Source organism: Semicossyphus pulcher, unplaced genomic scaffold, assembly GCF_022749685.1.
Source record: "Semicossyphus pulcher isolate SPU_LCO1_2020_fin unplaced genomic scaffold, fSemPul1.0.p SCAF_14, whole genome shotgun sequence".
Taxonomy (NCBI): Eukaryota; Metazoa; Chordata; class Actinopteri; order Labriformes; family Labridae; genus Semicossyphus; species Semicossyphus pulcher.
The window spans coordinates 13,202,451-13,226,140 of NW_027211648.1; the positions used below are offsets into that span (position 1 = coordinate 13,202,451).

Genomic DNA, 23,690 nt, shown 5'->3' on the forward strand with positions numbered 1-23,690 from the left:
TAAAAAAATAAAAGCCCTTTTGTTGAATTTTAACCTGTACATTTAGCGCTTTAGCTCCTTGCTTGATATTTTCCCGTCAGTGTTATACAGTGTAACATTTTACAATTCAATTTATATTAAAATGACCGACATAGCCTTTGGACTAAACCCGTTGTTATGTATGTGGTGCTTTATTTTGGTAACGCTTTGGCGGAAGTGACCCTTTGTTTGTATACCCGTGTTGAATTTGCAATGTTGCTGGACGTCACATGGCACTTTTTGTCAAAGTTTTTCGCCACCACCGATCAAAATGAGTAGTGGCTCGAATCAGAGGACTTTGTTCCAGACTTGGGGTGCACCGGCTCCTCAGACCAACGTTATTCAACCAAAAAAAGATGTCAGGAAAGCCGCTGGACGGCGCAAGACAACCCCAAGCAACTCTTCTCAGTTAGCTACAGCACATCCTCCAAGAAATCCTCTATGGGGTCAAATAGGTCAGGAGTCCACGTCGATTTCTGATGACCCCAAACCTGCGTTTGAAGATAATGAAGACGACGATGATTTGATGTTGGTCGCTGTTTATGAAGCTGAAAAGAGCCTGAAACTTGATAATGCAAACTATTTTCACTATGACAACCCCGTAGAAACGGAGAGCACTGTCCTCTCTCCCATCCCGTCAGGTGGGCAGACTTATCCAGACTTTCCTGGCTTTGACAGCTCCTCAGCTAAGGTATGGATCTACCCCACCAACTATCCCATCAGGGATTACCAGCTGAAGATGTCAGAGGCTGCCTTGTTTCAAAACTCACTGGTGTGTCTCCCCACTGGTTTGGGAAAGACCTTCATAGCCTCTGTGGTTATGTACAACTTCTACCGCTGGTATCCATCAGGGAAGATTGTATTCATGGCTCCCACCAAACCTCTTGTTGCACAACAGATCGAGGCCTGTTATAAAGTGATGGGGATCCCACAGGCACACATGGCTGAGCTGACAGGTAATAATTATGAATCACGACACAAAAACCATCATTTTTTTGTCTTTATTAACAAGAGTGATCTCCTTGACCACAGGCAGCACAGCAGCAAAGCAAAGACAGGAGGTGTGGAGGACCAAGCGTGTCTTCTTCCTCACCCCTCAGGTCATGGTGAATGATCTGTCCAGAGAGACCTGCCCAGCTCAGCAGGTGAAGTGTGTGGTGATCGATGAAGCCCACAAGGCGCTGGGCAACCATGCCTACTGTCAGGTACAGATCATTTATAATCGCTGCTTTCCCTTTAATTCAGTATTATGTCACTGTTGTTCTACTTTACTTGCCAAATTCAATTCTGAATATGAAACTTCAATTAAGTTACTCTAATGTGATAAATAGATTCTGATTGTTGTCCTGTATTTCTGTCAGCTGATATGACACAAATATGGCTGCTATGGGTCAATCACCGTTCAATCAGTAAGAGCGTTTCAGATATGCACTATTATGAAAACATTTTTTAAAGGATATATAATGGCCGAAACAACGCTTAGGTTGATTCAAAAATGTAGTCATATGTCATCATGTAGTTTCCCTAGCAGACCACGGTGGTCCGCTCTAGCTATAGTGTATATTAATGTTACATATTCTTCAACAAAGTTATTTGTTTAAGACTGCAGCCTTCAGATTACCTTTGCATAGAAGAAGAAGAAGAAAAATACAATTCAACTATATCAGTTGTCATATAGTTAATTGGCCAGTTTCTTCTCTCAAATATCAAATATTGGACAGGCTCTAGTACTAGTCAAATCAAAGTCTATCATTACTTAGTACTTTGGGAACAACAGATACTGTTTTTATTTCTGTTCACTACTCTTGATTTTCACTTTGTCACTGGATGTGCAGACGTCGGTGCAACAACACAATTGATTGCAAACCTCTGCTACGACTGTAGCTTCATCTGTAGCTAGCAAGAAGTGTGATCAGATCAGTGATAGCCTCTTGACAGCAGTGTGAAACTTCTTTCACTTTTATTAGTGTTTTTGCTGGTAGGATAAGTTGACATGATAAAATACTGCACAGTGGCGTACTCAGGCTGTTTGACAGGGGTAGAAACAATAAAAAGGGCACCAGCTGTATGCCATGGGGAACTAGCGCGCAGAAAGTTGTGATGCAAAGCAACAGGGGACATTCTGATCTTTAGAGGCATCCCACGAGGGCATATTGTCTCACACATAGGAGTGTGTGGATGCCAACTAGTTTTCAACATGTATCATTTATCCACTGAAAGGGCATCCAGAGCTCATTTTTTATCTACTACAGGGGAATCCATGAGGGCACTTTCGCTGTGATTTGTACATCATTGATACTACATACCAAGATTTATACTATAAGGGTTGTGCAAATACACTATTTCAGGCCGTGTTGTAAATCAATGTGTTTGTATATTATTTTCTTCAACTTTATGAAGTACCTTGATTTGCCAGATTTTATTACATTAATTTAATTAGATTAAGCACATTAAACAACATACTAACCCACTCAATGAATTAACAGGACTTTACAATATATTGATTTATAGCCACATTGAATGTGTTTGCTTAATTCTACTTTCTAGCAGAGTTTGCCTTTTAACACGTAGTCATAAGTAGTTAAATATTCAGACTAACGTTAGTGCTAAAAATGCTCTTCCTCTTGTCACTTAGGTCATCAGACAGCTCGGCAGCCAGACTCTGCAATTCCGCATTTTGGCTCTTAGTGCAACTCCAGGGGGGGATACAAAGGTAAGAACAATACACACTATTGTCCAAAGTGTTAAAGGTTCTTTTTGTCACCTAAAAATCAATCCCTTAAACCAGTCTCAAGTCTGACACCACCTCTTCTCTTTTATCCCCCTCCTACAGTCAGTGCAGTCTGTCATCTCTAACTTGCTCATCTCCCACATTGAGCTGCGTTCAGAAGAGAGTCCAGACATCCAGGCTCATTCGCACCAGCGCAGTGTTGAGAAGATGATTGTTCCCCTGGGAGAGGCCCTTTCTGCTCAGCAGGCGCGTTACCTGCAGGTAGGCACAAGACATTTTGCGTAATATGTAGCTTAACTCCTTCCTGGCTTTTATTTTCTTTCCTCCACATACACATCTACAATAACATTCGTTTGATGAGAGTCACTTTTTAATACGAGTAAAGAATATTTATTTCTTGTTGATGCCCAAGCTTCCAAAAAGCTTTATTACATCATATTTGATTTATATCAGTTATAAAGACACAAACAAACTCATTAGCTTTGTGTTCAAACTCTCCCTCTTATGCAGTGTTTGTTTTGGTTCCGTCATTACCTTTGTAGTGCATGTGACCCTTACCTTTAAGGTGCTCTGCTGCCACCTTGTGGTCTCTGTATACTTGCATCTGTTTTAAAAGAAATCCTTAGATGCAATCCTTTCCTCAGCATCACGTCTTTATCACAGGTCACTTCATACAACATGGATTGATTTGTCTTGAAAGCAGCGTCCTGTCACACTTGGTGGTCTGGTGCACTAAACGGTACTGGATTATTAACGGACGCTACAGGCTCTCTCCCCCTGTCACGGGTCGGTTCGCTGTCTGTGTGTACTGTACGCTAAATGTGCAGCTACACTTCGTCTGTCTCAACTGACTGGACAGCTGGAATGTGACATCTAAATTTCTAAGTTTAAACAGGTTCTAGTTTAGCTGTAAGGTCTTCATTGTGTCCTTTATCCCCTTCTTTCTTTTTTTGTTGTTTGTTATAATCAAGCTTTCCTTCTTGTTGTTTAATTGCTTTCATTTTTCACACTGTCCTCATATTACCCCTTGACCGGACGGCGCCTGCAGCCTGCTGGTTCACCTCGATTTCCCACCGCCCTCCCTTAATCTGACCAGACAGTACACAAAATAGAGCTAACACTGTACTCAGGTGTAAAATGAGCTTTACTGCGGTCATTCAGGCAGAATGAAAAGACTGTTGAACAAATCATAAAAATTAACCAGTCATGCATATGTTTTTGGTGGGGCTCACTTGTGTGCTTGGCCTTGGTTTTTGGCCTATTTAATAGCAGACACGAGAGAGTACTCAGCCATACAATGGACAAAGTAGCCTCCTGTTTTCTGAAGTCTCAGCTTGGTGATTTTGATTGAGCATTTATGGACAGTGTTTGCAAAGTCAATGAACATCTAGGCCACGGAGTCCAAGCCAGCACAGAGTTACCAGTCATAAAGTTTACAGTCTGTGCTGTGTTGTAGTGGGAACTGATGGTGTAATATAGGGCTTAAGTTGTAGTGGCATAGCATATAAATTGATTTGAAAAATTGCCACTCCTGTTTTCATGTTTATCACATTATCTTCAGCGTGTTGTATCTCCATCAGACACTATATATCTTGTTCTGTATGTGCACTAGGCTGCGCTCTCATACACTACAATGTGTATGTAACCCTATTGTGAGAACTCATCAGGTTACTATGCTCCAGTAACTGAGCCCCAGTTCTTCTTGCCAAGTGGGTTATGCTATATATTTCAGAACAAAGTAGGGAGTGACCCCTTTTGTTTGGCACATTTGATCCCATAAGAAAGGAGGAATACCCTCCAGAGATATTCTGTTGTACGTATAGAGTATTTGTTGGTTGGCACAAACTGTCAGCCATCAGTGTTTTACCACCAATATTATGTATATTTTTTAACTGCAATAGTATCCGACCGCTACTTGGTATCGGCTGGTCCAGAAGTCTCGGTATCAGGAAGGGAAAAATGGTATCGGACCATCTCTAAATGAATATAACATACATCTCAACTATGTTGACTTGACCTAATAGTTCATATTGCACTTAGCAAAGGAAGAGGTTTATCACGACTGCAGTATGCTGCATATTTCTGCAGTTATACTCCCAGAATTGTGCAGAACTTGTGTTTAATATGAACCCAGTTAAATCCAGCATCACTGTAAATGTCAAAAGATGACACACAAGCACATTTTGATTGAGCAAAGAAATCCGTAGAAGCACGAGTTGTACTTGACTTTTCACAGTACAGCCCACTTGTCAAAACACAAAATAAGCCAAGAGGAATTTAAAACAATAAGTGAATCCTCTCATTGGTTTGTTCCCATATATAACCAGACAACCAACCCGCATGTCTAAAAGTCTTTCTGCACTAGTTGTCATATATAGTATTGAGTCAACCCCCCATCACTCTACTATAAACAAAAATAGCCTGCTTGGTCAGGGCGGGTCAGGCCAGTTGTGACTTACTAGTCTAACAGCTGAGATCTCAGGGTGAATATTGGTCTGTAGCTTTAGCAATCTGATATACGGCTGTCAAAATGATCGATACTTTGTGTCTTGAAACGATACAATCTTCATTATTTTTCTGTTCAATAGTACCCAAAGTTACCGAAGCTTTAAAGACAACAACAGATATGCAGTCAGCTGTAGCAAGCAGAAGAGACGAAGGGCAGATCCTCTGCAGACGCAGACACCAGCTCACACTCCAACTGGATTATGAGAGATGATTAAGAGGGAATATTTTAATATGGAAAATCCTGCTCATTAAGCCTTCCATTATTATTAACAGTATGTCTGGTATGTGTTTAGTGACTTGTTTCTGCACTGTGTGAAGGTGGGGATTTAAAAATGCTTTGTTCCCAGGACTTCTATTTTTGTTGCCATGGTATCCAAACAGGTATTGAGTACTCTTTTTTTTTTCTTCACTAGTCTGGTATTGAAGTTTAAAATTCTGGTATTGTGGCAACCCTGTAGTCTTCTATATCGTCATCTTTCTTCAAAATAAGAGAAATAAGTGCCTCAGACAGTTAAACATAGATTATCTAGAGCCTTTAAAATTAAATGGGAGAGCTCCTCAGCATTGCCTTACAGAAATTCGATGTGAAGGCTGAACTGAGCGGAGTTGGAAATGTGTCAATCTTCTGGTTTGTGCTTCTGACAAGTGTTGCACTGAAATGGCTGGAAGTCTTTTTTTAACTCGTTTGAGTCATACAGCAGAGCATCACCTTCTGTTCCAACTGCTCGTACAGGACTCGATACCTCTCTCTGTGAGCCTGGCCAGCATCCTTCCTCCTTTATTGCCTTCTCCAACGTGTTTTGTGTAGCTCTAAATAGGTAGAATTTAGTTCATTTTTGAGTCTAATCAGAGAGAGTCTTTAAAAGCCCCCTCCGCGATGTCAATCCTCCTCTCCAGCTCAGGTCGCTTGGTGTTTGCTTTCTGTTTTTAATGAGGCATGTTGTATGATTGTTTGACTTCCTAACAAGGTCTTTAAAGGCCTTCCATGCCACGCCTGCAGAGGGCGCTGATGACAAAAGAGTTTCTTTATAGAGATGAATCAGAGCCCTCGTGTATCTCTTAAAGCCTGGGTCAAGCCCCCCTAAGAGCCTTCGCCTGGCAATGTTGCAAAAAGATATCCCACGGAGCAACACATGGGAACAGTCAGAGGGAGATGCATTTTTGAAGAGGACATCCTGGACAGCGCATTGTGAGGCAGGGAGTAGAAGTTATTGTCTGTTGTAGATAGATTTAATAATCGCTAAACAGCCATTAGTGCAGAAACCAATCGACACTGGCACCTTCAAAAGGAGCTATGGTCCAATCTATTGTCCATGACCTGATTAAAATCACTCCCTATTAAAAATTGGTAGCCCCGAATATCACTGAGTTAACACTCAAGCCTCTCAATAATGTGGGGTCATGAGTATTAGTCGTGTATTTATTGGCTAATATAACTTTATGACTATAATATTTCTGACGGACCGGGGGCGGAGACAGATGATCCAGAGTGTGATCTACAAGCAGTGTAGCGGAAGCTATAACAATGTGATCCAGCAGCTGTGGCTGACTTAATAGGGTCGCAATTGCGCCTGTATTTCCGTGGACAACCTTTATAAAGAATAAAACACGTCTCCACTACACGCTGTGAATGAGATGAACAGGAGGTGATCCATGCGTAGCTATCATGAGCGAGGTGAGGAGTGTGTGTTTTGATGCTCTGTAGCCTACCTGTCTCAATAACGTCGCGATCTGTCCGTATTTCCGTGCACAGTTAAAGTATAAACATCTTCTCCACCAGCTGTCATATGTCCATATGCTGTGTAGTTCATATATTTCACTGATAACACAGAGCTGTAGAGGGGCATCAGGCTTCATGATCATTCAAAGTTTCATATCACGTCAAGGGATGCGACCAGGGGCCGGTTTCACAGAGACTTTGACTTGGCTTAGATATAACAAACAGTCAGACTTCAGATAGACGTCTTAATTCATCTGTTTCACTAAGCAGTTTAGTTCTTGACTATCTTAGGCTGGACTATGATGCATTGAATTCTGGGTAAATGAATTTTCTCAAAACAAAAAAATGGCCGACCGAGTAACCGCATCTAACCGCTCAAGTCCATTCACTCCAGCAGAAAATGTTTATTTGAGGTTATAAGGGCATTGTACTTGGGAAATTCAGCGAAGAGTGTAACAACAACAAAAAAAACCTGAAATGGAAAAAACAGTAAACTGTTATCCGACCATCAAAGACGTTCAAATTTGGTGCTACTGGTCAGCAGGTGTCACTGATTGTTACCATAGTAACATAGGTCTAATTTTTTGGGCTCAAAGTTGGTCAGTCTTTAATCTTGTGAAACGGTCTAACTTGCATTAGACTAATCTTTGAGCTAAATAAACAGTATAGACCAGTCTTAGATACCAGTCTAAAACATCTTTGTGAAACCAGCCCCAGGGTTGCCAGGTCGGTGGTTTTCCAGCTGAATTGCAGCTACTACAACTAAGTGTTGCTGCAGGCGCATGGTGCTGTGCGGTTGTACACTTCGCACAGCCTATGTGACGGTTCTCCGTGTATGTTTGGAATGTCACAGACACCTACTGGGTTTCGCAGCCCAGTACTAAACGACCGAAGGCCCGGTACCGGTCCGCGGCCCGGGGGTTGGGAACCCCTGTGTAGAGGCCAGCTCTTTGTGGCAGATAGTTTATTAGTTTATTGTATAGTCACATATGGGAATGCGAGTCACGTGGTGGTGGTGGTGGTGGTGGTGGTGATACGTCAGCACCCGGTAGTGGTGAAATCAGCTGTTCACTTGGCGGGTATTGGATTTTTGAACTGAGAGAGGGTGAACGGGGAAGTCCCACTTTTTGCTGACTGCTTTGATTTACCGTATATTGAAATCACTACCTTTCCCCCTGTAAGCGCTTTGTTTTCAAAGAGCAATAAATCTACAGACGCAGAATTTTGGATCAGTATTTATTTACGGATTATCAGCCAGCGCGTCGGGCAAGGTGTTTTATTTTCCCGATTTAGCCTCTCTGCGACTAAGTAGGTTCTGGATAGTCGCCTACACCCTGGATTAAAGGAACAATTCGCCCCATTCAAAGCTGGTGTTCTCTGTAATCAATAGAAGCGATAATATTTGAAATTGGCATCTGGCGGAGGTTTTCCAGGGCTCATTGGAGAGGCGGATAGTGCCCTCCAAAGGCACAGAGCGAAATTGCGTTTTTTTTTCCTACCATAATGGCATTAGCTCCCCATAATAGCATGAAAGGACTGATGTTGAAATTCGGCAAACTGGCCCTTTAATATCGCTACCCCTCTACCTGTGCCACTCCAATATGAGACAGAGATGTTGCCCACCCAATCCTGGCGAGGTTTGCTCTATTCCTCGTACATTAGATCAGGGGTTCCCAAACTTTTCCATGCCAAGGCCCCCCAAACAGCATTAGCTTCTGGCCGGGGACCCCCAAACCCACAGACAACAGAGAGTGGGACAGCGTTGATTTTTTGGGCAGCATCCTCACCAAGCAATTCTCGGACAATGTCTTTGGTAGCTGGTAGAATCAAATCCTCTCCAATTGTGTGAGGTTTTTTAGCACAAGCAATGTGGTATGAGGCTAAAAATGATGCCTTCAGGGCCCGCTCGGGCACGGTAGCTTGCTGTGTGAATGCAGCAGATTGCCTGACCAAATGCTCTTCTTTACGTCTGAAGAAGTCTACTGTTTTATCGGCCTCTGCCGGATGTTTTTGCATCAAGTGACGCTGAAGTTTCGAAGGTTTTAAATACTCGTTTAAGAGGGTCTCCAGACGGAGGACGCATTTCGGGCAATCATGGCCATTTTTCTGTATTTCTGAATTTGAGAATCCAAGATAACGGCAGTTTACGTGTTGTTAGGTTCAGGACAAATGGTTATTAAAAATAAAAAATAAAAAATAAAAAATGTATATATATTTTATTTTTTATTTTTTTCCCCTCCAATTTTCTGAGGCCCCCTAGCGCCCCCTGGCGGCCCCCACTTTGAAAACCACTGCATTAGATCAACATAATTTATTTTTCTTTACCATTGGATGATGGTAAAAGACTCTGGACAATCCATGTATATATATAGAGGAGATAGGCTATCCTCTCTGAGAAAAGACCCTAAGCAAACATGTAATAAAAGAAAGAAAACTGGGGTGACTGAAATTTTATTTTAAAATATAGTGAAGATAAACATACATTCTTCTTCCACTCTGAATTTATAGACTCTTAGATTGGTGATACAACATTAAAACCAGTTGTAACTAGAACAGAATTTACATTTCAGCTATTTAAAAAAAAGAGTATGATGACAGGAGAGAGACTCTCTGTGCTCTGTCTTTTCTTAGATGCATTGCCTCTACTCTGCAACAGTGGCATTTGAATAAGCAAATGCATACCCACTAACATCGACACAGTAGCAAGTAGAAAGAGCATGAAAAAGGTACAAAGGTAACTATTGTGTGTGTGTGTGTGTGTGTGTGTGTGTGTGTGTGTGTGAATGGACCTGAAACATGAGGAATGCATTGACTTGAATCACTATCTGAAGAGAAAAGGATGTATATAATATAGTACTTCATGATTGTCATTCAGCAGTAAAATAAGTGAGTTTTTCAGCCATAGGATTATAGAAGTGTGGCGTCCATATTTCCATCTCCCTGAAGCTATACATTCATACACAAAAACCTATGAACATGTCGGGTTCATAGGTGTTTGATTTCTACATTTATGCCTTGTGCAGACTGCTGGATTTGAGTGTCACCTTTTGTGTTGAGCTTAATGTTGGTTAAAGCCACATGGCCAGACCTGGATGTTGTAGATTGTTAGGTTTTGTGTTGCATGCTGCAAATCCCCTCCCACAACCTACCGTACGAGCCACTGAACCGCCTTGGATTGGTCTAGAATAAAGGTCAAAGAACTGTAATAACTGGCTGTTCGATTGTGGTTTATCTGGCATGTTTTGCACGTATTGTTCAAACAAAATAATTATGCAGTGCCACATAGATCACATATACTTGTAGTGACTTATATAATCCAGAGATAAACACAGTGGATCAACACTGACACATGAAATCACCTCGGCAAGCTAAAGATCGACAGAGAAGATATACGTTTTCATTGTGCATTGACCTTTCACCCCACATGACAGAACGATGTTGCTGTGCAGCAAACAGGAAGGGAGCAAATACAGATAAGGCTGCATGTTCATTCGGGACCTGCTTCCGCTGCAGCAAGACAGGCTTTTGCACGTTTCTGACACCAATCAAAGGTCACTATGTTCACAAAGCGCAGTTTCAAGAGGGAAATGTGTGATGGGAAGAGGTTTTAAGTCATCTCAGTGTAGGAGCAGGAAATGAACGCTATGCTTCAGAGCCTGGGTGGTGTCCTTGAGAGTGAGAAGGTGGCACTTCAGTTCTCTTGGGTGAAATGAGGAACTACTTTTAATGAATGAAATTTCAATGAGTAAAGCTAAGGGCAGATTTTTTTTTTCTCCAGGCCCCCCACTGATCTGGAGTGTGCTGGGCTGATGTTCATTTCAGATAGAGGTGGTGACTAGAGAGGATGTTGCACCTGAGGCTGTAGGTGAGCTGCGGCAGTGTTAAGGGAGTCTTTATGAGGCTCAAGGGTCACAAGACAGGAGGCTGCTTAATCCACTCGTCCATCAGGGGCGTTCGAGGAACCAGATCTCGTTCTGGCGATTGCTGTGAGCGGGGTTGGTGTAGCCGGCCACGATGAATGAGTCGTTGACGCACACGCCCGGGGAGTCTAGCAGCTCAGCCATGGTGCTGATCTGGTTGACGATGGTCACTTCATTGGTGGGACCAGTGAAGGCCCTGAAAGAAGCAGGGAGGGGTCCTTAAGTATTATTTTTTTCATGTTAAAGCTAAACAATCATTCTTAGCTGTCAGTGCTAACAAGAAGAGAAGAAGTCAATCTAGGAAAAGTACAGTTGGTTGTTTTCATGTTATTCTGCACCGACCTTGTGTACACAGTAGTGGCAGGCCAGATCTCTAAGACGATGTCGTTGTCAGTAGGCTGTGGGGGCTGGGCCTGGTGATATTCGGGAAGGAAATAAGCCACGGTGACATCATTGGATATCACAGAATGGGTCTCATCTGTGCGCACCACCGTGACGATGGGGAGAGTCATGCCCAGGTAGTCACCTAGAGGTGCAAAGGAAATGGAGGATGTCTCGCTTGTAAATGATAATACACAAATGAAAATGAAGCAAATTTAGTGATAGCGTTGAATGGTCCCTTGCTAACTTACCAAAGGAGTTCTGCTGGCAGATGTATCTCATTATCCTCATAAAACCATAGCAGATGCTCTGCTCGTAAGTGTCCTCACGCATTGTTATACAAGCCCAGTGGCCCTTCTCGTATTGACGTTTCTCATACAGCAGCTCCCCGCACTACAAAAGCACAAATGACGTAAGGCGAGATGACACTTGAGTTACAAACGTAGGTGCTCATGATGCTGTGTTGAATTGAATTAAGTCTTCTTATGAAACCGTTTTCTGCAACATTTGGTTTTATAAGTGGAAAATGGCTACGAGCGTGCCGGCAAATGTTCTGACTACTGACTGGAAAGCTAAATGCTGTCTAGAAAATGTGTAAGAAAAAAACTTCCCACACAACCTCTGCTACTTGAAATGATTCAAGACAGTGTTTATAGTGTTTCGGGCCTGGCGAGTGCATTCAGGGAGCGACACGAGTTCTTTACTCTCACATTGACAGAGAGGTGGTGTAAGGTTATTCCTGCTGGAGCATCTCTTATTTCTATTCTGCTTTTGAAGCTACATCTTTACATTTTAACACTGTAAGTATCTGTTGTTAAATGGCCTTTCGTTCTCATATATAAGACCTATTTGTCTTACATCCCCAATGCAGATCAGGCGTATGACTCGGCTGTCGTTGTATCCACATACACTGGTTTAAATATACTATGGTTACAACAGTGCTACCAAGTGTTCAGAGGTTTAAATACACCAAATTTAACCAATACAAGACTCCTTTGAATTTTGAATAAATAGTTTGCTTTCATAGTGTTGATATAATATCGCACCATCGATACTCATGTGTAGGTATCAGTTTCTTCTTACACCTTTCTGTGTGACCCACAGTTTGAGGTCCGCCGACTGTCAACGTGCCGTCCTTTACCAAGGCACCGAAACCCTCTCTAAGAATAGGGTGCCATGTCCTTTGTTTAACCGGAGTCTCCAGCCAAGTTCTATGAACTAATTAACTCAAGTTAAACCAATTAGCCCTCTTTATTTATACTGCCCCCTAAGGACTTTACACGGCTTACTGTATTGGGTGACACCACCATGTAGTGGAAAATAAAAAGCAGCTGACCCAAACTCACACAGATAATCTTGTACGATCATCGTCTCATGATGACGCAGTTCATGTTTTGGTTATGTTTAGAGAGAGGCCTGATTTGATTGATAACAAAATTCAGTGTATAAGACGCACTTTTAATACGTTTGTTTTCCATCTAAAAACTGGGCTGCGTCCTATGAACCGGTGCGACCAATATACCAGTATGAAACGCAGAGAGAGGTATGTTATTGTGTTACGGTATCTTACCCAGACGATGGCGCTATCTGGTTGTTAAGTGGTGACGTCACATGTTCCTGGGTCCAAGCCCCTACAACATCTCCTATTTACAATATGCCGCAGTACTGTTTTGTTTTCCTCGCCGTTTTAAGCTGATTGTTGCGAACACTTCATCACGGGCATGCACCGTCATGATCGCCATGGCAGCCGCTACCCTCGCAACAATCAACATTACCGTAGGCTGTCGCTACAGCACCAGTAGCTAGCAGGAATGCAATCTCGACATGGTGAAAACAGATGGTAGGCTGTAATTTGTGTGTGTTTTGAATGTGTTTTAAATGAAAATAAATTGAAATAGTGTTGAAATAACTTGTATACACGTTGTTATTCATAAATATCTATAGAAAACCTTTTTCCCTCTGGGATACCCCCTCAAACAGACTGCGTCTTATATTCTGGTGTGACTATATTCTGCATTTTACAGTATGTAGGATCCAATGCTATTAGAGATGTTTGTGTCTCTCTGAATTATATAATCAATTTTTGTTGGTTACAATAAAGTTAAGATTCTGCGCATACGTTCACATCTGACAAAATCAAACTTAAAATCATCAATGAATCAAATTTAGCTGGAAGATCAGAAAAAATTGGGCTTTTAGAATATTGAGTTTTTCCAAGAAATGTTTAATATGATCCTGTAGTTACGTCAGTATCCTTGTTTGTGTAACTTAAAGTTGTTTACATCAGCTACTTCAGTTCTTGCTATTAATGCGAGCTGCCTGCATTGTGCATTTTACTGTCGTTTTGTGTTGCCTGCTACTAGTCGAGGAGTGGGTCGTCATGTAAGGGCTTTATTTGCAATTATATTCTCTTGTGCAAACACACTTGAATACATTATTCTCTGGTCACTGCAACACAAGTTAAACGATTTCAGTAGATCAACCATCATGGACATAGTCAAATAGATACCTTCTCTTTGCGTCCAAGGAGAGTGAAAGGGATGTGTTGCCTCTGACTGCGTCCTTGGTTGTTGCTGGTCAGCTGTTGAATAGGCTCGGACATATCTGTCAACAGACAAACAAACGATACGAGGTCACATGAAACCAGCGTGAACAATATAAAGGACATCTTTATAAGAGCAAACAGATGATGTTCCGCCATGTTGTTTTCTTTATTCAGTGGGTTTGGAGCCTGAATTAACAGAAACACAAATACTCCAAACAACTTAACTTAAATCACATCATATCTACACTTGCGGTCTCCCGTGTCTAATCTGCACCAAAAACATTTTCAATTCCAGTAATCTGCTGGCAGGCAGGGTTAGTAGATCGTGTGGGAAGAGGCTGCCAGATGGGCAGAGCGCTGTGCCAGGATGTCGCAGAGAGTAATGTTTATTGGTGCTGATGGAGAGAACTAAAGCGGCCCAGGGCCAGATATAGACTGGTATTAACAGAGAGGAATAACATGAGTAGTCAGTGCTTTTGAAATACTGGAGCATATTTTAGCTATCACCAAATATTTCTTCACCTTAAACGACATTTCACGTGTTGACAATGTTTAACGCCTTATAACAAAACCTTTATCCAACCGTAGGAGTTTAACCCTGCTGTGATTGAGCTTTAAATGCTTTAACTGACTATAGTACCCATTCAAATACAGGCGAAAGTCATGCACACAAATCAGACTCTTTGACAATGGAGTCCATGTTGACAGAGTAAATGTATGTTCCATCGTTCAACTGTAACATGCGAGTCATTCAGGGTGAACCACATTCATCATCGATCAATACTGTTGGGGACAACTGGGTCAGCTGGACCTGCAGTATTTGTGTGATCAATCATTTGACGACAAACTCGGCTGGCTGGTGTGCGTGTCACAGAGTGTGGATCTCCTGAAATCAAGGTTACACTGTAACTAGCTGATTACTAAGAGGAGTGGCTCAGGAGAGATAATGACCGTGTATATTTGACAGGAAAATATTAGCAGTTTATGTGTGCCCTCAACACACCCAGGCAAACTCATCAGTTGCTATGGCAGCACTTCTGGAGCGGCTCGGTGTTGACTGTTCTGCGTCAACGCCGAGCGCACGGTCAACATGCACTTGTTTTTGTACCTGAGCTGTTTAATCAATACAAGCTGTAGTCACGCACTACGTTCAATGCGGCTCGCTCCACTAAACTCCGATTTACAGCGTCCCTTTTTTTCATCATTGTTTTATAAAACTCTGACACATGTTGAGGTGTTCTGTTCAACATCAGCTACGAGGTTCACACTGTTCCTTTAAGACACAAGAGTCTGCAGCAGAAGCACTTCCCAAACAGGTTTGCTAAGGTACAAACCCAGACATAGTGTGTGAAATAGTGCGTGTTAAAATTACATAATGCACTGCAATATACTACACAATAGTTAAGACAGCTTTGTCTGGGTAGGGAATTATGCAAATACTCCTCAGCTAGCTCACTTGACAAACGTCTTCAGGTAGACCAACTCCAAACAGGAAGTGTTTTAATTTGTCAAAACAGACGCCTATTGTGGTTTCATATTCGATGAATGAGTTCATTAAGTCAGAACAAACACAATAAAGGGTGTGCTTCTGAGAGACAACATAAAGTGTGCCAACCACTTCTGGGGAAGTCTAACGTATGAACTGGCCCACAATATTCTACATGTATGGAGATCGATTGGAACAGGACACAGAAACATGCAAACTCTTTGTGTTCATCTTTCTGCTTCAAACACACTTGGAAAATAAGAGTACTGCCTCCGTTAAGTTTGGTGGAAACATCAGCATGCACTTGAGTAGTGTTTGTGTTGTTTGGCAAAGGAACGCCGTTGTTTAATTAGTTTTTAGCTTCTTGGATGTGCTGAGGCGCTCATTGTTGGCAATGTTTTTGAATGGAAATGAAAACCAATTTAGTTAATTGTGTTTTCATTTTGGTGTTCACTGATCTAAAGCGAAAGACACAAGATCCCGTCTTGTTTACAAGTTAGAGGACCTTCACGCCTCTTCATCGGTTGATGCTTTCTGCTCCACTTTATGAAAATGAGGCATGAAAGACACGGTAATCTTATGCTTTGAAGGGCATTCGTTAAGCAAAAATAGCCTGCACTGCATAAGTCAAATACATAAAGCAGTATAGATGGGTGTGTTCACAGCCACCCACTGTTCGCTGCAGGCTGCAATAACACTCGTTGACATGGTTACCATTTAAACAATATCTATGTGACGTTTTTCCAGCACTGGAATGAGGAAAAACAATTATTTGGCTGCCAAGGTGAATTAAAGCTGTTCATGTAGCTTAAGCTAACATTAACTAATTAAATAGCTCCAACTGCTGGCAACGCATCACCCCCGTCTCACCCCTGTCCTTCCCACTCCATCTCAATTAGAGCAAAGGAGTTTATCACAGCCTTGGCCTCTGTACTTAGCTACAGTACTGTAGTCCAGGATTTAGCACAACCTCAGTACCAGTACAGGCAAGGTAGCTAATCCCCCCGCTGAGTCAGTCTGAAAGCCCAAGCAGGCGATTTTGAACTAAGTCCTCAATTAGTGCTGTGGTGTGACGGCATAGGGGAGGAGGACCTGCCAGTCTGTGTTACTGGACTCTCAGTGGGCAGCGTGTTAGAGGACAAATTGACCAATCAGGTGGCTCCAAATGGAGGGTCAGGACCCACAAAGGGATTGGAGCGATTAAACAAACAAGACAAAGTCTTTTACACTAAATGTTATTTTTGTCTCACTATTAGACTATTCCTACTTTTTTATCCTTTCCGACATCTAAAAAGACTTATTTTAGCCGAACAATGTTAGATGGAAAAAATGAACCATTTAGTCAAGATTTTCTTTTGGCCTTTAGGCAGATTAAACAAGAGTTGAGTGCTTCATTTTAAGGACACACACGCAACCAGAGAGGTTGTGGAAAGTGTTGCCACACTCAAGTTGAGCTGATGAAGAAGGCTTACTTTGTTTATTGTTTTATGTCCCACAAGACGATATCTGAAGTGTGTTTGAAATACCATTTTATGGTGGAAATTAAAATGTTAGCCTAAATGTTAAAGTTGAGCTCATCTCAATGGCTCCATTGTTCAAGTGTTTGGTTGTTTCGAATTTCAGGTTACTGCTAAATACAAATCTGAGATACATAGTTGTGGTCTCCAGAGCCTCTGTAGATATACATACACAAAGCTGATCATTGATTGAAGGCACAAAAACGTTCATTCAACCTACAGTTCAAACAGAATTTGGAGATAACGGCCTGGTAATATAAAGTCACTGAAGTTCAGAGAGTTGATTGGTCTGATAGAGGCCTTCATTTTAGTTCAGTGATTGCAAAGCCCTTGAGCGCCCTGTCCACATTCCAGACATCTTCCGAGTAGATTTAGGCATATAAAACTCAGCCAGCGTTTGTCATCGTCTGTTTTATTTAGCATTTTCTGCATTTGCATTTCCCAGCAAAACAAAACAGCCCTTCACTGAATGCAGCTTTGTGTTTACAGCGACCTTTACAATGCTTTTTTCCCCACTTATTTTAACTTCAGGTTGAAATAATCAAATCATTTGATAAACTCAAATGGCAGTGAGGATATACAGAGGTTCCATATTTCTGAGAATATGACGGAAATGTTCTTAATGAGAGGCAACAAAGTGGACAAGAATGGCGGGCTCACTTTTACTCGACAACAAGGCACTTTTTATACCTCATTTAATATTGAGCATGTTATCTGCTTAACACAACTATTTATAGTATTAGTAACTATTACTGCTGTAGTATTACACCATACTCCTACAGGAATACCTCAATCATATTATTATTAATGTTGTTATGTCCATGATATGCTTCTGTACGGCTGATAGCAGCACATTTAGCCATGACTGGACCTGAACGCAAGCTGTGCCTGTCAAACACTATTTTCCTAGACTTAAGAAAAGCCATGCATTCAGGCTTTTTCCGAACACCTCCCTGTACTTGTGATCTCTTGTTTTCTGGGAAACAGCACCAAATGTGCCAGAGGATTTTCCCAGTTGGATCTACTCATGGAAATCTTTATGCTATTGATAATAGATGCCTATTTAACAGTTTGGTACAGAAGAAAATATGTTTTGTTGTAGTATTATGGTACTATAAATAGAAACAAAAGTGCACTAGCACTCTGCAATGTGTTCCCTGATGTGCAGACGGATAGCCACTAAAATAATGCTCTTAAATGTATCATTTGATCTATTTTTATTTCTCATCTTTCAGGGATCAACCAAAATCCTAGGAGGACACACAAGCCTGTGTGTAGTTTGTTGTTGCCGTTATATAATAGTTTGGGGGCTTGAAATTACAACAGGTCTCAATGCTTGTAACCTTAATTGAACTCCAACGTTTTGGCTTGCATTAATAGCATTAACTTCTGCGGTTTAATAGTTATAACTTGGGGCCTGGAGAGCAGGGACTGACTAAAACTGGTTTACCTGTCTGACTCGCTGGAAACTAGGTCAATGTGCACGGTGGTATTCAGTGAGGAAGTTAAGCCAAAGAGCACTAAAATCACACGTGCAAGTTTGCACTTTTCTGTAAACTTAACTTAGAAGTTAATATCCTAAAAAAAAGGAGAAGGCTGCGTCAAACAGAGTAATAAAGCTGGATTTTTATTTAACGCACATGAGGGCGCTTCAGAAAGTACATGTTGAGTGTGTCTGTGTTTTTTTTTCTCGTCGTGTTCATCATTTGTTTTGTTTTTTTTACCTTGGGAAACTTCCACTTGGTGTCCTCTCGCCACGTCCTGCCAGTAATGCAGCAGTCGGTCCTGGTTTTCGTCGTCCTCCATGGTTTCTCCCTCTTCTTCGAGGCTGCCATTGCCCGAGTCTGACAGCTGGTCCTCCGAGAAAGACTCCAGGTCCTCCAGCGTGATCATCCCGGGCCCGCTCCGGTCACCACCGCCGCCGCCGCCGCCGCCGCCGCCGCTGCCTCCGCCTCCGCCACTCATCTGACAGCCACCTCGGTCCATATTTTCTCGTTAGACTTGTACCTAGCGATTGGAAAAACCTCAAAGGATTGACTGAGAATATTAATTTGCGCTTGGTTTAACCTTCTTCGGTTAGTTGCTCGTCCAGATTACTTTTTGCTAAACAACCCGCGCATTACGAAGCTCTCTTCGACATATTTGGCCATATTCATACACGCATTGTTATATCTCGTGTAAACGAGGCATAGTCTGTAGACGGTTCTACTTTTTATTCGACAAAAAACAAAAAGAAGTCGCCTCCTCCTCCGCCTGCGCTGAGCCGACTGACGCCTCCCTCTTTGTAGCCGGAGGTGAATGCGATGTTTACAGGAGATGAGGGCGCACCACGTGACGCTGCGGGCACACACTACTCCTCCCCTTCCTGCTGCCCGAGACGAATACCCGAGACCCCCGCTAGGGCACAGACATTTTCATCCATTAGTATAATGAGGGGGCCAAGATGTCAACAATAACAAAAGGTTAAAGTGAGCGTATTTGTTGAATAGCATCTTATTTTGAAAGGGCATTTTGTGATTAATGTTTCCTTATTTAACTCTTGTATCTGAACGCATTGGCCTATTGTTGCGTGCTTTAGCCCATAGCGCTGCAACTATAATGATTATAATCAGCATCTGTTCATTTTTGGATTATTTTCTTGATTAATTGATTGCAATATTTTTTTTCTTACAAAAACTCAATGATATTGAATTAGAATTATAAACAGAGTAATGCACGCAAAGTTCCTAATTTTGAAGCTAAACTAAATAAATAAGTTAGAAAATCTGAATGATTATTTTAACCCTAGAAATTGTATTTCAAATGAATTATTTTATCGAATTTTTAAAAATCGTTTCATGACGTTTTGAGGGTTTTTAATATTTTGAAATTGTCATTGTAATCCATTTTTACCTCCTGTGAGTCATTCTGAATGTGCTTTGTGTGCTGTGCTAAGCATTGTTTTCTTTTATTGTACATTTTTTAAATAAAACTCAGCACAAAATGTATAACCACATAATTAATAACTATAATTACCTTCTTACATGTCATTGTCTACTTGCATTGTCATAAGAGGTGCACTCTTTTTTCTTCAGCCCCAGAGACAGCTTTAGATCATGTATGTGCAACACCACGTTTTTAATAGTGTCACCTGGTTTGCAGATAGACATGATTAATTCCATCCCAACCCTTTAAGAAATTGATAAATGTCTTGACAACAGGATACCCAGTGATAGCAGCAGGGAGTGAGATGAGGGTGTGTGTGCATCATAGACTGCATGTGTCTGTACACATGTGTCTGAGTGACAGCCCTCAGCACAGGCCCACTGCAGCATCCAACACCAGAAGACCTGAAAAGAGGGATGAGGTCGCATTTGAAAATAATCTGCTCCTTTTTTTTCCCTATTTCTTTATTTTTAATAAATCTTTTCTCACATTTAGGTCGATGTTAAAAGCCAAATTCCCTTTCCAAGATCCTAAACAAGATTTGTACTTGTGTGCTAGGGGATGGACTAAGCAGGATTTCCTCTGATCTGTGTCGCTGCAACAGCCAGCCACCATGTTGCACCCTTCAACACGCACGTAGAGAGGACATTATATAATCCTCTGTAGTGTGTGGGGGAGTCTCCATGTAAATACACACATGCACTGACATATACACACACACACTCGGATACTCTACAAGGATCTAATAGCCCCCCTGTCTGGCTGCAGCCTTGGGCAGTTATTTCCCCAGTATAATAGCTGTGTTTGTGTTTGGCCTTTTTTTAATCCTGCCAGCTACAGTGACTAATCCTGATTCACATAAAAAATGTAATAGGCATCCTCGCAGCAACAGTAAGGTTTCATCATTTATCACATAATTAACCATATTAGAATTTCCACTCTTCAATTAAGCCGAACAAATACTTTTTCTGTCCTTATTCATGTCCCCCGCCCCTGGCCCACTCATACGCATCAACAGTGAAAAATACAAGCTTTAACATACACACACATGAGAAAGTAATCCTCCATTGTCGACATGCAGGAATCAGAGTTCAGCTTAGAGAAGTTCTGTTATAAATAGCTGCCCGTAGACTGGCTTTTTCACCCACTCCCCTCGTCACGTAGCTCCATGCCCCTCGACTAATCAGTTGTTTGCTCCAGCTGAGCATGCTCACGATCGTCTACGATCTTGTCATTTGGGACACGTCCTCTCTCCTCATCTCACCTCTCCTCGCTTCTCCTCTCCTCTCCTCATTTGCCTCTTTTTTTAAAATAATTTAACTGTTTTTTATAATCAAAATCTAACATTAACTTCATGTTTGTTTTAGTATTTTAAGAGCCCCTTAAAATACATTAATTAGCTCCAGACCCCAACATACCTCACCTTTTTACGTCATACACATATGTTGTATCGTTCTAGAAAGTGACCCTGTTTTGTGCCCTTTACTCCCCCCGCCTCCTTCCATTAAATGTCACTTTTGCTTTATCATTTTCAAGGGAACAAACAGCGTTTGTGGGTCCTCGTATTGAGAAAGAAGTTAGGCGATATTGAATAGAATCCTTTTGTGCAGTCTTGGGCAAAGGACATAAACAACAGAGCTGATGATAAGCAAAAACTACGGTAACAACGGTATTGCACATTGAATCAATCCACTCCACATTCCAACCAGACCAAAACAGCAACCTTGCTAATCTGGTTCAGTGTAATCTCATAATCTGGTCCTGACCACTGCGCACACATTCCCTTATTGAGCTCCACCTGTCAATTAACTAGATAGAGGGAGAGAGAGGGAGGGAGAGAGAGATTTTGCCTCGTCACCAGCTGCTGGTCCTTTCTCTCCGGGCTGTCTGCTTCGCTCTGACACGCAAAGCCACACAGACATGTTAGGCTTAGCAACAACACTGCAGAAGGCTTTAAATATCTAAACAAGTCAATTTCTTGTTGCTTATAAATAAATTAACATAACTACAGACATAGGCACCAGGACGTAAAATGGTTAAATGAATCAAATCTAGAGACGGCTTTGTTTCTCAGAGTTTCCTGCCACTTGTGATAAGGCCACACTGTTATCAGAATTACAAGGGTTAATCCTCAAATGTTAACATGCATGAAACTTTAGTCATCTTAGTTGCATCCATACAGTTACTGTAGCATGCTGACACTTGGACAATTAGACTGCATGCTTTTAACATGTCAGGTTTCTATGTTCGGTGGCTCTAAGCTGCCGTTTATGAGTGGTTGTTAGCTTGAATGTTTGCCTCTCTATATGTCACTGACAGACGACTTGTCCATAATGGTCTCTGTACACTTCTTACAGAATGTGACAGGCTAAAGCTCCTATTTTTCACATGATTTACTACCAAGGGAAATAATAAGTTCATGGTCTCAATCCCTCGTTTCCAGTCTTAAATACAGCATGATGTTAATTTAGTAAATTATAGTCCTCATTTAGACGGTAAATTAGACAATAAAGCAGGGTATGCTTTAAGGTTCAGCTACCTTGTTATCGAAGGGCACGAACTAGAGGCTTCAAAATGATAGCACATAAACCAATGGTTGACAACAAGGTTGATTTCTTTAAAACAGCCTGTGCTCTCGGCCAGCTGGAGAAAAAAAAAGCTAGTACAGATAATGTACCAGTGCATTAATGATGATATGTGCAGCTGCCATGGTAAAATGCTAACCATATTAGCTTGAATCCAAGTGTTTTCGCACTAGTAGAAATTTAGTTTGTGGTTCGAGATGGAAAGTCGAGTGTCTGCACTATATTTCAAGGCAATCCTTTGACAGTTTCGAGTTTCATGTGCTTTTTGCATTACATATTTTATTTACATGTGTACATATGTTTTCATTTCATTATATGTCACTGTCTCTTTAAGAGAAGTAGGTAATTTCAGGTAATACGCCTAGACATGTCTTTTGTTTCAGAAGAGGCTCAGTGAAGGACAGAGCCACACAGCTTTCTGACCGTAGTTCAGTTGACTAGGAGAAATAGCTGTGAATGTTCCCGTAAAAAGTAACTTGTGGAATTAAAATAGTGTTTAATCTTTTTACATTTGAGTCAGGGTAGAAGTTTTTCCTCACTTCACTGCACACGAGTCAGCCAGGGCAATGTTGAGTTTCTACAAATCACACTAACCACTATTCTGCAGGAAGGAAACTGAAGCTACCACCAAAGAAAGATAAACAGCAGCAAGTTTTAAAGCACGCAAATGTGTTTTTAACACATGCACAGCTTTTAAAGTCTTTCTGTAACAAATGATAGATAAAAAAAAATAGATGATGTTATCAAATTAACAAGGTCATCATACCCTTTCAGTGTAAATGTTAGATCACAGTATGTGTTTCATCCTCACATCAGATCTGGTTCTCTCCGGACGTTAGAAGCATCTGTCGCTGATGGTCCAGGATAAGGATGAAGTAGGCTGTTAGCTGAAGCACCTATGGGCTTCATTTAACTCTAGTTTCATTCCATTTTCTGATCCTCTTATGTCACCTAGAGCATTTTCTGCTCCATCTGCTCTGTCTTTCCCTGCACCCCGTGTGCATTAGACCTGGATTGTGCAATTAAACCTCCTTCTTTCTCTCATCCCCATCAGTGGTCCATTATTTCTGACGTCTGTTACATCCAGGATGGACTCATCTTGTGAATAAGTGTCTGAAAGGGGAAACAGAATGTCACATGTACAGAACATATGAGTACGCTGTGCATGCATGCATTAAGTTCTCACAGTAACAGATGAAATAAAAGCAGGAATTAAATAAAATAAAATAAAAATCCCATATATTCTGAAACCTTGCTGTAGCTTTGACATTTGTATAGTCTTACTTCACTTTAACTTTATTTCAAGAAACTGAAATAAAAACCTCTGAATATTTTTAGTTATGACATTTCATCC

General features: G+C 41.4%; 2 protein-coding genes across 2 annotated transcripts in view; one reads left to right on the forward strand and one right to left on the reverse strand.

Annotated features, from left to right (window-relative positions):
- Positions 1-289: 289 nt before the first annotated feature.
- The window catches only part of fancm (FA complementation group M), a 50,870-nt gene continuing 27,469 nt past the window's right edge, over positions 290-23,690 (forward strand). The window contains exons 1-4 of the mRNA XM_069661980.1: positions 290-974; positions 1,051-1,223; positions 2,654-2,731; positions 2,852-3,010. Of these exons, the coding sequence (XP_069518081.1) occupies positions 290-974; positions 1,051-1,223; positions 2,654-2,731; positions 2,852-3,010 (1,095 nt within the window). The remainder of the gene's footprint in view (positions 975-1,050; positions 1,224-2,653; positions 2,732-2,851; positions 3,011-23,690) is intronic.
- Positions 9,413-19,104, reverse strand: soul3 (heme-binding protein soul3). Its single transcript, XM_069662230.1, has 5 exons — positions 18,551-19,104; positions 13,788-13,882; positions 11,530-11,671; positions 11,240-11,423; positions 9,413-11,093 (listed from the first exon to the last, which is right to left on the reverse strand). The coding sequence occupies exons 1-5, from the start codon at positions 18,810-18,812 to the stop codon at positions 10,922-10,924; spliced, it is 855 nt and encodes a 284-aa protein (XP_069518331.1). The 5' UTR covers positions 18,813-19,104; the 3' UTR covers positions 9,413-10,921.